The sequence below is a fragment of the Engraulis encrasicolus genome, chromosome 5 (genome assembly GCF_034702125.1).
Source record: "Engraulis encrasicolus isolate BLACKSEA-1 chromosome 5, IST_EnEncr_1.0, whole genome shotgun sequence".
Classification (NCBI taxonomy): Eukaryota; Metazoa; Chordata; class Actinopteri; order Clupeiformes; family Engraulidae; genus Engraulis; species Engraulis encrasicolus.
In genome coordinates, this window is record NC_085861.1 from 207,501 (window position 1) to 220,000 (window position 12,500).

General features: G+C 45.6%; 1 protein-coding gene across 1 annotated transcript in view; it reads right to left on the reverse strand.

Annotated features, from left to right (window-relative positions):
• Positions 1-12,500, reverse strand: part of znf526 (zinc finger protein 526) — a 57,896-nt gene that overhangs the window by 5,676 nt on the left and 39,720 nt on the right. The window contains exons 14-17 of the mRNA XM_063198388.1: positions 10,340-10,596; positions 5,436-5,790; positions 2,695-2,896; positions 1,091-1,526 (exon numbers count right to left, since the gene is read on the reverse strand). Coding sequence (XP_063054458.1) covers positions 1,091-1,526; positions 2,695-2,896; positions 5,436-5,790; positions 10,340-10,596 — 1,250 coding nt within the window. The remainder of the gene's footprint in view (positions 1-1,090; positions 1,527-2,694; positions 2,897-5,435; positions 5,791-10,339; positions 10,597-12,500) is intronic.

Sequence of the window (12,500 nt, forward strand, 5' to 3'; positions counted from 1 at the left end):
TGGGTAGTGTAGTGTAGTGTAGCGTAGCGTAGTGTAGCGTAGTGTAGTGGTGCATGCTGGGTAGTGTAGTGTAGTGTAGTGTAGCGTAGCGTAGCGTAGTGTAGTGGTGCATGCTGGGTAGTGTAGTGTAGTGTAGTGTAATCTAATGTAATGTAGTGTAGTGTAGTGTAGTGTAGTGTAATATAATGTAATGTAGTGTAGTGTAGTGTAGTGCAATATAATGTAATGTAGTGTAGTGCATACTGGGTAGTGTAGTGTAGTGTAGTGTAGTGTAGTGTAGTGGTGCATGCTGGGTAATGTAGTGTAGTGCATACTGGGTAGTGTAATGTCAGAGAGTGTTTATGGGTAGTACGAGAGAGGAATCTCGCGACTTTTTCCGCGTGGTACTGTCCACTAAGTGGCGCCATCCAGACAGCGCAGAGGAGCGCAGAGGAGTGCCAAGGAGCGCAGAGGCTGTTGAAATGAATGGGGTCCCATGGAGCTCAACCACGATGCTGCCATTGCTTTGGGAGATAATTGGTATAATCGTTTCAATTTATTTTTCCAAAAGGCAGGATAGATTATCCTTTCAAACAGCACTTAGTTTGAATGTTTAAACTCGCTGGATCTTTGTAAAATACGACTTTATTGTCAATATGACGTCACGAGTGGCTTCACACACTGCGTTTGGATTGGTCGGCCGGCTGCATTGCTGTGATCACGACGGCCGTAAAGCAATTTTGTTAGCAAGATGCTAGCGGAGCCTGACTCATAAATGCCAAAGCTGTAGGAAATCAGAAGGACATAACTCCCAGGTTATTGTACATTTCATTGAAATCCACATTGGTTTTTCAGAACTTACAGTAAAATTGTCAAGTTTCAGCCGACAGCGAGCACAATGTCAAGTTATTAGCGCCAGCCTTATGAGCTCTGCTGTCTCGACAGCGCTCCCTAGGTGAACTGCAGGCACGGGTTGGAGGGCGAGATTCAACACTGTATGTAAACCCACTGTGGTAATGTAGTGTAGTGGTGCATGCTGTGTAGTTTAGTGGTGCATGCTGGGTAGTGTAGTGCAGCGTAGTGGTGCATGCTGGGTAGTGTAGTGTAGTACCTGGGCCAGATCTGCCTGAGTGATCTGGATGACTTGCGGCTGCTCCCCCTCCTGGCAGAGGGCCGGCACTGCGCCCGAGAGCTCCACACACGAACCGTCCAATAGCGTCACGGCAGCAGGTCCCGCCTCCCCATGTGAACCCTCCAATAGGGCGACGGCAGCGGCTCCCGTCTCGCTCTCCCCCGCTGGCTCCTCCGTCTGCAGCTGCGTCTGCGTGCGCTCCGCAGGCGTCTGCGCGAGTGTGTGTGCGAGTGTGTGTGCGAGTGTGTGCGCGTGGCGTGCGTGCACCTTCAGGTGGTTGCGGAGGTTGGAGGGCGTCTTGAAGGCCTTGCCGCAGTGCGGCTCCGGGCAGGGGTGTGGCCTCTCGCCCGTGTGCGTGCGCCGGTGTTCCGCCAGGTGCATGCTCTGGATGAAGCCCCGCCCACACACCTCGCACCTGCGGGACGGACGACACACACACACACACACACACACACACACACACACACACACACACACACACACACACACACACACACACACACGTTACTATGGTAACAAGCCCCATAGCCCCACACGCCTCGCACATGGACACACAAGTCACTATGGAAACAATACACTTGTTACTATAGTAACAACACACCAGTTACTATGGAAACAACACACCAGTGACTATTGAAACAACACACCAGTTACTATGGAAACAACACACCAGTTACTATGGAAACAACACACCAGTTACTATGGAAACAAGCCAGTTACTATGGAAACAACACACCAGTTACTATGGAAACAAGCCAGTTACTATGGAAACAACACACCAGTTACTATGGAAACAACACACCAGTTACTATGGAAACAAGCCAGTTACTATGGAAACAAGCCAGTTACTATGGAAACAACACACACGTTACTATGGAAACAACACACCAGTTACTATGGAAAGAATACACATGTTACTATGGTAACAACACACCAGTGACTATGGAAACAATACACCAGTGACTATGGAAACAATACACACGTTACTATGGAAACAACACCTCACACCTGTAAGGTCTGTGTTCTCTCAGGTGTGTGTGTGTGTGTGTGTGTGTGTGTGTGTGTGTGTGTGTGTGTGTGTGTGTGTGTGACCTGAATGGTCTCTCCCTTGAGTGTGTCCTCAGGTGTTCTCTCAGGTGTGTGTGTGTGTGTATTAGTGTGTGTGTGTATTAGTGTGTGTATTAGTGTGTATTACTGTGTGTGTGTGTTACCTGTAGGGTCGTTCTCCTGAGTGGGTCCTGATGTGTTCTCTCAGGTGTGTGTGTGTGTGTGTGTGTGTGTGTGTATTAGTGTGTGTGTGTGTGTTACCTGTAGGGTCGTTCTCCTGAGTGTGTCCTCAGGTGTTCTCTCAGGTGTGTGTGTGTGTGTGTGTATTAGTGTGTGTGTGTGTGTTACCTGTAGGGCCGTTCTCCTGAGTGTGTCCTCAGGTGTTCTCTCAGGTGTGTGTGTGTATTAGTGTGTGTGTGTGTATTAGTGTGTGTGTGTGTGTTACCTGTAGGGCCGTTCTCCTGAGTGTGTCCTCAGGTGTTCTCTCAGGTGTGTGTGTGTGTGTGTGTGTGTGTATTAGTGTGTGTGTGTGTTACCTGTAGGGCCGTTCTCCTGAGTGTGTCCTCAGGTGTTCTCTCAGGTGTGTGTTCTGTCTGAATCTCTTGCCGCAGGTGGGGCAGGGGTATGGCCGCTCCCCCGTGTGGACACGCGAGTGGAGAGCCAGCCCAGAGGAGGAGCCGAACTGCTTACCGCACACGCCACACGCTAGGCCACGCCTCCCCCCGACACCACCGCGACCTGCAGAGGAGAGGAGAGAAGAGAAGAGAAGAGAAGAGAAGAGAAGAGAAGAGGAGAGAGGAGAGGAGAGAGGAGAGGAGAGGAGAGGAGAGGAGAGGAGAGAGGAGAGGGGAGGAGAGGAGAGGAGAGGAGAGGAGAAGAGAGGAGACGAGACGAGACAGGAGACGAGAAGACAGGAGATGAGAGGAGGGAAGAAGAGACGAGACGAGACGAGAGGAGGTCGCCAGTGGGTCTATTCACTATTTGCTGAAAATACTCAACTACATCATAACAACAGCGCTATGACAGCACCGAAAGCCTTAAGTAAGAGATTAAGACATAGACATTACAATTTTGGTGACAGTAAGGTTATCACACAGGCTCTGGTGACAGTAAGGTTATCACATAGGCTCTGGTGACAGTAAGGTTATCACATAGGCTCTGGTGACAGTAAGGTTATAACATAGGCTCTGGTGACAGTAAGGTTATAACATAGGCTCTGGTGACAGTAAGGTTATAACATAGGCTCTGGTGACAGTAAGGTTATAACATAGGCTCTGGTGACAGTAAGGTTATAACATAGGCTCTGGTGACAGTAAGGTTATAACATAGGCTCTGGTGACAGTAAGGTTATAACATAGGCTCTGGTGACAGTAAGGTTATCACATAGGCTCTGGTGACAGTGAGGTTATCACATAGGCTCTGGTGACAGTGAGGTTATCACATAGGCTCTGGTGACAGTGAGGTTATCACAGATGGTGTAACTTCAATCTGCTCATTACCGTGCCGTGCCGTGGCAGCGTACCGTGATCATTACACCCTGTGGCCATTCGGAATGCGGGGGGCAGTATAGCACTGCTTTTGCAGAGCAGCGTCTGCCTGTGTTTTTGCGTCTGTTTGTGCTTCCGTGCTTGTCCGTCCCCCAGTTTTAGTAGTAGTAGAAATACAGTCAGCAAATTGCATGTTTTATTTAGCATTGGGCATTTGATAGGGCATTTGATAATAACACAAGTGTGAGCCCTAAACAAGACCACCATGTGAATTTAAACTCGACTTTTTTCTGTCTTGCATTCACCGTCTCCCAATCCGTCCCTAACTTATTTCGGCACCATTCAAGCCAGGAACGGGTATCCTCAGGATACAGAGTTTGCATACCTACTACAATTTGAACCGGTAAAGACAATTAAAACCGAGTCAATCAGACAGGAACACCATTGTAATTAAGTGTGTCCCGTAACGCCAGCATGAGAGAGATCGAATTTTAAATTTGGCGACGACATTCTGTCTTCAAAACTGGCATCGACCGCTTCCAATTTAGAACCATAGGCCTATACAACCGTTTCCACAACCTCACTGATCACAGTTGCTTCATCTCTAATGCCAGGGCTAAGAACAACGAAAATAGCAAAACAGAGTAGGCTAATAAACCGTAATGGAGAGACTGAGGAGACATGAAATCAAGCGGCGGAGTTCGGACCATTTTGAGTGGACCGATGTCGCTTGCTTTGTGTAGCCCTATCAAGCAAGCCTGTCTGTCTCATTTGTGCGATGAGCACAAAAACACAAATTGAACCACTTGTATAGTGTGAGTCAAACAGACATGAACAACATTGTAGCCTAATGAAGTAGTGCCCCGTCATGTCAGCATGAGAGAGGTGATTTTACATTTGGCGACGACATTCTGTCTTTAAAACTGGCGCATGCCGCTTCCCCTATTGCAGGCTATTATGATCTACACTGTCGTTACCACAAAAACAAGGTAGCACAACTTAATACTATTACTAGCCTATATATCTGGTAAATAGTAGGTTGAAGACGGGGGTATTATTGGTGCACTGCTTTTTTTGCGAAGCAGAGTAATCTGCTTCAGTGTAGCCCATTGTACGTTGATCCCTCCCTCAGTTTTAGTAGGCTACAAGTGGAAAGAGTCAGCCAATTGCGCGTTGCACGTAACATTGGGCATTTGATAATAACACAAGCGTGATCCCTAAACAAGACCGCCAGTCGACGGTGTTTTGTTTTTATTATTCTGTCCTGCATTCACCGTCTCAATTCCGCTCCTAACTTAGGCTATAAGTGATGACTCTTAGGGCCTAATTATTTCTGCACTAGCCTATTCAAGTCAGGAACGGATATCCTCAGGATAGCCTACGGACTAATAGGTTGAAGACGTTTTTTTTAATTATTATTATTGGTGCTTGTGAACATTTCATCCTTTGTTAGTGTGTGTGTGTGTGTGTGTGTGTGTGTGTGTGTCTGTGTGTGTGTGTGTGTGTGTGCGTGCGAGTGTGTGTCTGTGTGTGCGTGTGTGTGTGTGTGTGTGTGTGAGTGTGTATGTGCGTGTGTGTGTGTGTGTGTGAGCGTGAGTGTGAGTGTACGTGTGTGTGTGTGTGTGTGTGTGTGTGTGTGTGTGTGTGTGAGTGTGAGTGTACGTGTGTGTGAGTGTGTGTGAGTGTGCATGTCTGTGTGTGTGTGTGTGTGTGTGTGTGTGTGTGTGTGTGTGTGTGTGTGTGTGTGTGTGTGTGTGTGTGTGTGTGTGTGTGTGTGTGTGTGTGTGTACCTTGACCTCCCGATGACCCCTTGGCTGCCTCGTCCTCGTGGGCGTGGCTCAGTCGGTGGAGTCGCAGGTTGGAGGCGGAGTTTAATCTCTTGCCGCACAGGTCGCAGGTGTGGAGGAGGAGGACGACGTCATTGGGCCTCGCTACTGGTCCCTCCCCTTGGGCAGGAGTGCTGGTTTCTGATTGGCCGGCGTCAGCAGTGGTGTTGGCTTCCTGCGTGCCACTGGCGCCCTGAGCGTCGGCAGCCGCACTTCCCTCGGCGGCCACTGGGGGGTGCTGTGCCAGGAGGTGGGCGTCCCTCTGCCTCTTCCTGAGGAAACCCACGCTGCAGTGGGGACACGGGTACGGTGGCGGCCCCTGGTGGTGAGAGGAGAGATGACAATGTAATATAGTGTCGTGTCGTGTCGTGTCGTGTCGTGTCGTGTCGTGTCGTGTCGTGTCGTGTAGTGTAGTGTAGTGTAGTGTAGTGTAGTGTAATGACCAGTGTAGTGTAGTGTAATGTAATGTAGTGTAATGTAGTGTAGTGTAGTGTAGTGTAGTGTAATGTAGTGTAGTGTAATGTAATGTAGTGTAATGTAGTGTAGTGTAGTGTAATGACCAGTGTAGTGTAGTGTAGTGTAGTGTAGTGTAGTGTAGTGTAGTGTAGTGTAGTGTAGTGTAATGTAATGTAGTGTAGTGTAGTGTAGTGTAATGACCAGTGTAGTGTAGTGTAGTGTAGTGTAGTGTAGTGTAGTGTAGTGTAGTGTAGTGTAGTGTAATGTAGTGTAGTGTAGTGTAGTGTAGTGTAGTGTAGTGTAGTGTAATGACCAGTGTAGTGTAGTGTAGTGTAGTGTAGTGTAGTGTAGTGTAGTGTAGTGTAGTGTAGTGTAGTGTAATGACCAGTGTAGAGTAGTGTGATGACTAGTGTAGTGTAGTGTAGTGTAATGTAATGTAATGTAGTGTAGTGTAGTGTAGTGTAATGTAGTGTAATGTAATGTAGTGTAGTGTAGTGTAGTGTAGTGTAGTGTAATGTAATGTAATGTAGTGTAGTGTAGTGTAGTGTAATGTAATGTAATGTAATGTAATGTAGTGTAATGTAATGTAATGTAGTGTAGTGTAGTGTAGTGTAGTGTAGTGTAGTGTAATGACCAGTGTAGTGTAGTGTAATGTAGTGTAATGTAATGTAGTGTAGTGTAATGTAGTATAATGTAATGTAATGTAGTGTAGTGTAATGACCAGTGTAGTGTAGTGTAGTGTAGTGTAGTGTAGTGTAGTGTAGTGTAGTGTAGTGTAGTGTAGTGTAGTGTAGTGTAATGACCAGTGTAGTGTAGTGTAGTGTAGTGTAGTGTAGTGTAGTGTAGTGTAATGACCAATGTAGTGTAGTGTAGTGTAGTGTAGTGTAGTGTAGTGTAGTGTAGTGTAGTGTAATGACCAGTGTAGTGTAGTGTAGTGTAGTGTAATGACCAGTGTAGTGTAGTGTAGTGTAGTGTAGTGTAGTGTAGTGTAATGTAATGTAGTGTAGTGTAGTGTAGTGTAATGACCAGTGTAGTGTAGTGTAGTGTAGTGTAGTGTAGTGTAGTGTAGTGTAGTGTAGTGTAGTGTAGTGTAGTGTAGTGTAGTGTAGTGTAGTGTAGTGTAGTGTAATGACCAGTGTAGTGTAGTGTAGTGTAGTGTAGTGTAGTGTAGTGTAGTGTAGTGTAATGACCAGTGTAGAGTAGTGTAATGTAATGTAATGTAATGTAATGTAATGTAATGTAGTGTAGTGTAGTGTAGTGGTGCATGCTGGGTAGTGTAGTGTAGTGTAGTGGTGCATGCTGGGTAGTGTAGTGTAGTGTAGTGTAGTGGTGCATGCTGGGTAGTGTAGTGTAGTGTAGTGTAGTGGTGCATGCTGGGTAGTGTAGTGTAGTGTAGTGGTGCATGCTGGGTAGTGTAGTGTAGTGTAGTGTAGTGGTGCATGCTGGGTAGTGTAGTGTAATGCAGTACCTGGTGGTTTTACCAAAGATTCTCTATTCTAAAAAGATAGCCAGCTGGTGACGTCAACAATAGGATGGAATGTTTCACCAACCAAGTACTTCTGGTCTCCTAAAAAGGCGTGGCCAAACTGTCAATCATCGAACACCAGCGCAGAATCAACCAATCACGTTTCCTAAAATAATTTGCTCCGCTGGCGCTGGGAGAACTCCGGTCAGAGAAACAGCCAGGCAACGTTTAACAGCAGCATCACGCACAATTTTACAAAACTGGGCAACTTAATATGATAACTTGATGTTGCCGTGACTCTGCACTAAATCAAAATGCTTTTGATATTTTAGATGGCATAGACGTGAGAAATAGGCTACTGCTACTGTGAACAAAATCAAGTTTTTTTTTTTAAATGTACAACCAAATTATTTAAATTCACTATGAAAGATGTGCTGCTTGAGTTTAGACATGACCTCGTGTATAATTTTTAATTTAATTTAATCAAGTTCATGCAATCATGGCCATGACTTCGTATATGAAATATAGCCTATTGTGCTACACAACTACACGGAAGTTTTTTGCGTTCATATCGTGCTTAGAAAGGAGAGGATCTTAACGGGACTACACTGAAGTCTGCACTGGAGACAGAGCCTATATATGTAGGCTGATGCAGAAGCATGACGTGCTTCAGATAGCCTACAGACAAGTAGGCTATTTAAATCCATGATGTCTATGCGTAATGTAACCATATTCACCTACAATCCTCAGCTGTCATTATTCCGTCTATGGCATGTTGTTCTAGACACATTTGTGCGTTCATATCGTGCCTTCAGGGGATCCAAGTTCACGGAACTGTACCGAATTTTGACTAAAACATTGCGCTGCACATGCATGACTAAAAATCGCTCAATAGCCTGATAAAAAAACCCCGAGAAAATCCAGAGAGCGCAGGCTATGCAGTGCCAAACTCGAACATTTGGAGAGAACCTACAGCTATTCCTATCAAACTCGTATCCTGTGCATCCCGTTAGTGCATCGTTGAGCCTATCCTATTTGCTGGATAGTACAGAATTTTTGTTCTTTCTGCTGCGCTGAAGGTAAAAGTTTTGGCTCTTGCGTCTGTTAACTTAGGCTACTAGTCTCGAAGGACATCTTGGAGGCTGCTGGTGTGGCTCAGTTGCAGAAGTAGTAGCCTAGTTCAGATACACCGCGTTGTTCCGTGTGGTGCGTCTCCAGTTGAATAACTTAGAAGGTGAGAAAGTGGATCGCACTTCTGGTTCTTCTTTTCATCTTTTTATTTTTTACATAGCAGCAGAAGTGGAGACACTGATGAAGGCAACAGCCAAAACGTTTGTCTACACTCTTGCTGCTATGTAAAAATAAAAATAAAAAGAAGAAAAGAAGAACCCGAGTGCGATCCACTTTCTCACCTTTATTCAACTGGAGACGCACCACAGGGAAGAGCGCGGTGTATCTGAACTAGCCTACTAATACAATAGCCTATTTGCGAAATTAATAGGCTAATGTCCAAGTTAACCAGCCATCTCCGCTAACTTTTGCCCTGCCTGGCGCAACCTGCATTTCGTTTAACAGATGACTGGATGAGATGATGCGGAAGTGTCATGCAACACAGACTGCTGCAAAGAGTAGCCTATTGAATGAAGTCGATAATAGGCTAATTTAAAATAAACGTCAATTAATGCAGGGCTCCTTATCAACCGCTCCTGTTTTCACGCAAAGCAAATATTCTGCACCGCTTGTCAATCATTCTTGCCATTCCATGGCAGTGGCCCGCACTAGACGGGACACGCGTCAAACAAAGTCGATTTTCTCTGTGAAAAAATAATTCTGAGATGTAATTTAAATTTTTAGAATGTAAAGAAGGCATGTGGCTCGCAGGATATACAATTTTTAAATCCATCGCTCCGCCCATGAATTAAGGCATTGGTCGTATCAGTGGAAAAGTCAGATTCGCCCATAGGCACCCATTATAAAAGTCTCCTATCAGGTCTCCTAAAGGGGCGTGGCCGACGTCATAAGTGAAACAGGAAGGAACGTCGAGCTGGCCGTCTCTGCATTTAGAATGTCTCTGGCTGGAGTAGAGGTGTGCGGCCATCTTGGCGTGGTGCATGCTGGGTAGTGTAGTGTAGTGTAGTGTAGTGTAGTGTAGTGGTGCATGCTGGGTAGTGTAGTGTAGTGTAGTGTAGTGTAGTGTAGTGTAGTGTAGTGTAGTGTAGTGTAGTGTAGTGGTGCATGCTGGGTAGTGGTGCATGCTGGGTAGTGTAGTGTAGTGTAGTGTAGTGTAGTGTAGTGTAGTGTAATGTAGTGTAGTGTAGTGGTGCATGCTGGGTAGTGTAGTGTAGTGTAGTGTAGTGTAGTGTAGTGTAGTGTAGTGTAGTGTAGTGTAGTGTAGTGGTGCATGCTGGGTAGTGTAGTGTAGTGTAGTGTAGTGGTGGTGGCTGGGTAGTGTAGTGTAGTGTAGTGGTGCATGCTGGGTAGTGTAGTGTAGTGTAGTGTAGTGTAGTGTAGTGTAGTGTAGTGTAGTGGTGCATGCTGGGTAGTGTAGTGTAGTGTAGTGTAGTGTAGTGTAGTGGTGCATGCTGGGTAGTGTAGTGTAGTGTAGTGTAGTGTAGTGTAGTATAGTGGTGTAGTGTAGTGTAGTGTAGTGTAGTGTTGCATGCTGGGTAGTGTAGTGTAGTGCAGTGGTGCATGCTGGGTAGTGTAGTGTAGTGCAGTGTAGTGTAGTGTAGTGTAGTGTAGTGTAGTGTAGTGTAGTGTAGTGTAGTGTAGTGTAGTGTAGTGTAGTGTAGTGTAGTGGTGCATGCTGGGTAGTGTAGTGTAGTGTAGTGGTGCATGCTGGGTAGTGTAGTGTAGTGCAGTGTAGTGTGGTGTAGTGTAGTGTAGTGTAGTGCAGTGTAGTGTAGTGTAGTGGTGCATGCTGGGTAGTGTAGTGTAGTGTATTTACCTGGTGGTTGGAGTAGAGGTGTGCGGCCAGCTTGGCGCTCCGCAGGAAGCGGGCGGGGCAGAGGGGGCAGGCGTGTGGGGGGGGCGTGTCCGCGTGCAGCAGCTGGTGTTGGCGCAGGTTGGAGCGCTGGGAGAAGGCGCGCAGGCACGACGGGCAGCGGTACGGACGCAGGCCCGAGTGGGTCAAACTGTGGCGAGACAAGTTGGCCAGCGAGGAGAAAGTCACCCCGCACTCAGAACACTGGAACGGACGCTCGCCTGAGGAGAAGAGAGCAGAGTAGTAGAGTTGAATAGAGAATAGTGTAGAGTAGAGTAGAGTAGAGTAGAGTAGAGTACAGTAGAGTAGAGTAGAGTAGAGTACAGTACAGTAGAGTAGAGTAGAGTAGAATAGAGTAGAGTAGTAGAGCACAGTAGAGTAGAGTAGAATAGAGTAGAGTACAGTACAGTAGAGTAGAGTAGAATAGAGTAGAGTAGAGTAGTAGAGTAGAGTAGAGTACAGTAGAGTAGAGTACAGTAGAGTAGAGTAGAGTAGAGTAGAATAGAGTAGAGTAGTAGAGTACAGTAGAGTAGAGTAGAGTAGAGTACAGTAGAGTAGAGTAGAGTAGAATAGAGTAGAGTAGAGTAGTAGAGTACAGTAGAGTACAGTAGAGTAGAGTAGAATAGAGTAGAGTAGTAGAGTACAGTAGAGTAGAGTAGAGTAGAGTACAGTAGAGTAGAGTAGAGTAGAGTAGAGCAGAGCAGAGTAGCGTAGAGTAGTAGAGTTGAATAGAGCAGAGTACAGTAGAATAGAGTAGATCAGAGTAGTAGAGTAGAGTAAAGTAGAGTAGAGTATAATAGAGTAGAGTAGAGTAGAGTAGAGTAGAATAGAGTAGAGCAGAGCAGAGCATAGCAGAGTACAGTAGAATAGAATAGAGAAGAGTAGAGTAGAGTAGAGTAGAGTAGAGTAGAGTAGAGTAGAGTACAGTAGAGTAGAGTAGAGTAGAGTACACTTGGAACACTGGAACGGACGCTCGCCTGCGGAGTGAGGAGAAGAGAGCAGAGTAGTAGAGTACAATAGAGTAAAGTGGAATAGAGTAGTAGAGTAGAGTAGAGTAATAGAGTAGAGTAGAGTAGAGTAGAGTAGAGTAGAGTAGAGTAGAGTAGTAGAGTACACTCAGAACACTGGAACGGACGCTCGCCTGAGGGGAACAGTGTAGAGTAGTAGAGTAGAGTAGAGTAGAGTAGAGTAGAGTAGAGTAGAGTAGAGTGGAGTGGAGTAGAGTAGAGTAGAGAATAGTGTTGAGTAGAGTAGTGTAGTGTAGAGTAGAGTAGAGAATAGAGTAGAGTAGAGTAGAGTAGAGTAGAGTAGAGTAGAGTAGAGTAGAGTAGAGTAGAGTAGAGTAGAGAATAGAGTAGAGTAGAGTAGAGTAGAGTAGAGTAGAGTAGAGTAGAGTAGAGAATAGAGTAGAGTGGAGTACAGTACAGTAGAGTAGAGCAGTAGAGTAGAGTATTAGAGTAGTAGAGTAGAGCAGAGTACAGTAGAGTAGAGTATTAGAGTAGAGTAGAGTAGAGTATTAGAGTAGAGTAGAGTAGAGTAGAGCAGAGTAGTAGAGTAGAGTAGAGTAGAGTAGTAGAGTAGAGTAGAGCAGAGTAGTAGAGTAGAGTAGAGTAGAGTAGTAGAGTACACTCAGAACACTGGAACTGACGCTCGCATGAGGGGAACAGTGTAGAGTAGAGTAGAGTAGAGTAGTAGAGTAGAGTAGTGTAGAGTAGAGTAGTGTAGAGTAGAGTAGAGAATAGTGTAGAGTAGAGTAGTAGAGTAGAGTATTAGAGTAGTAGAGTAGAGCAGAGTACAGTAGAGTAGAGTATTAGAGTAGAGTAGAGTAGAGTATTAGAGTAGTAGAGTAGAGTAGAGTAGAGTATTAGAGTAGTAGAGTAGAGTAGAGTAGAGTAGAGTAGTAGAGTAGAGTAGAGTAGAGTAGAGTAGAGTAGTAGAGTACACTCAGAACACTGGAACTGACGCTCGCATGAGGGGAACAGTGTAGAGTAGAGTAGAGTAGAGTAGAGTAGAGTAGAGTAGAGTAGAGTAGAGTAGAGTAATAGAGTAGAGTAGAGTACAGTAGCGTAGAGTAGAGAATAGTGTAGAGTAGAGTAGAGTAGAGTAATATAGTACAGTAGAGTAA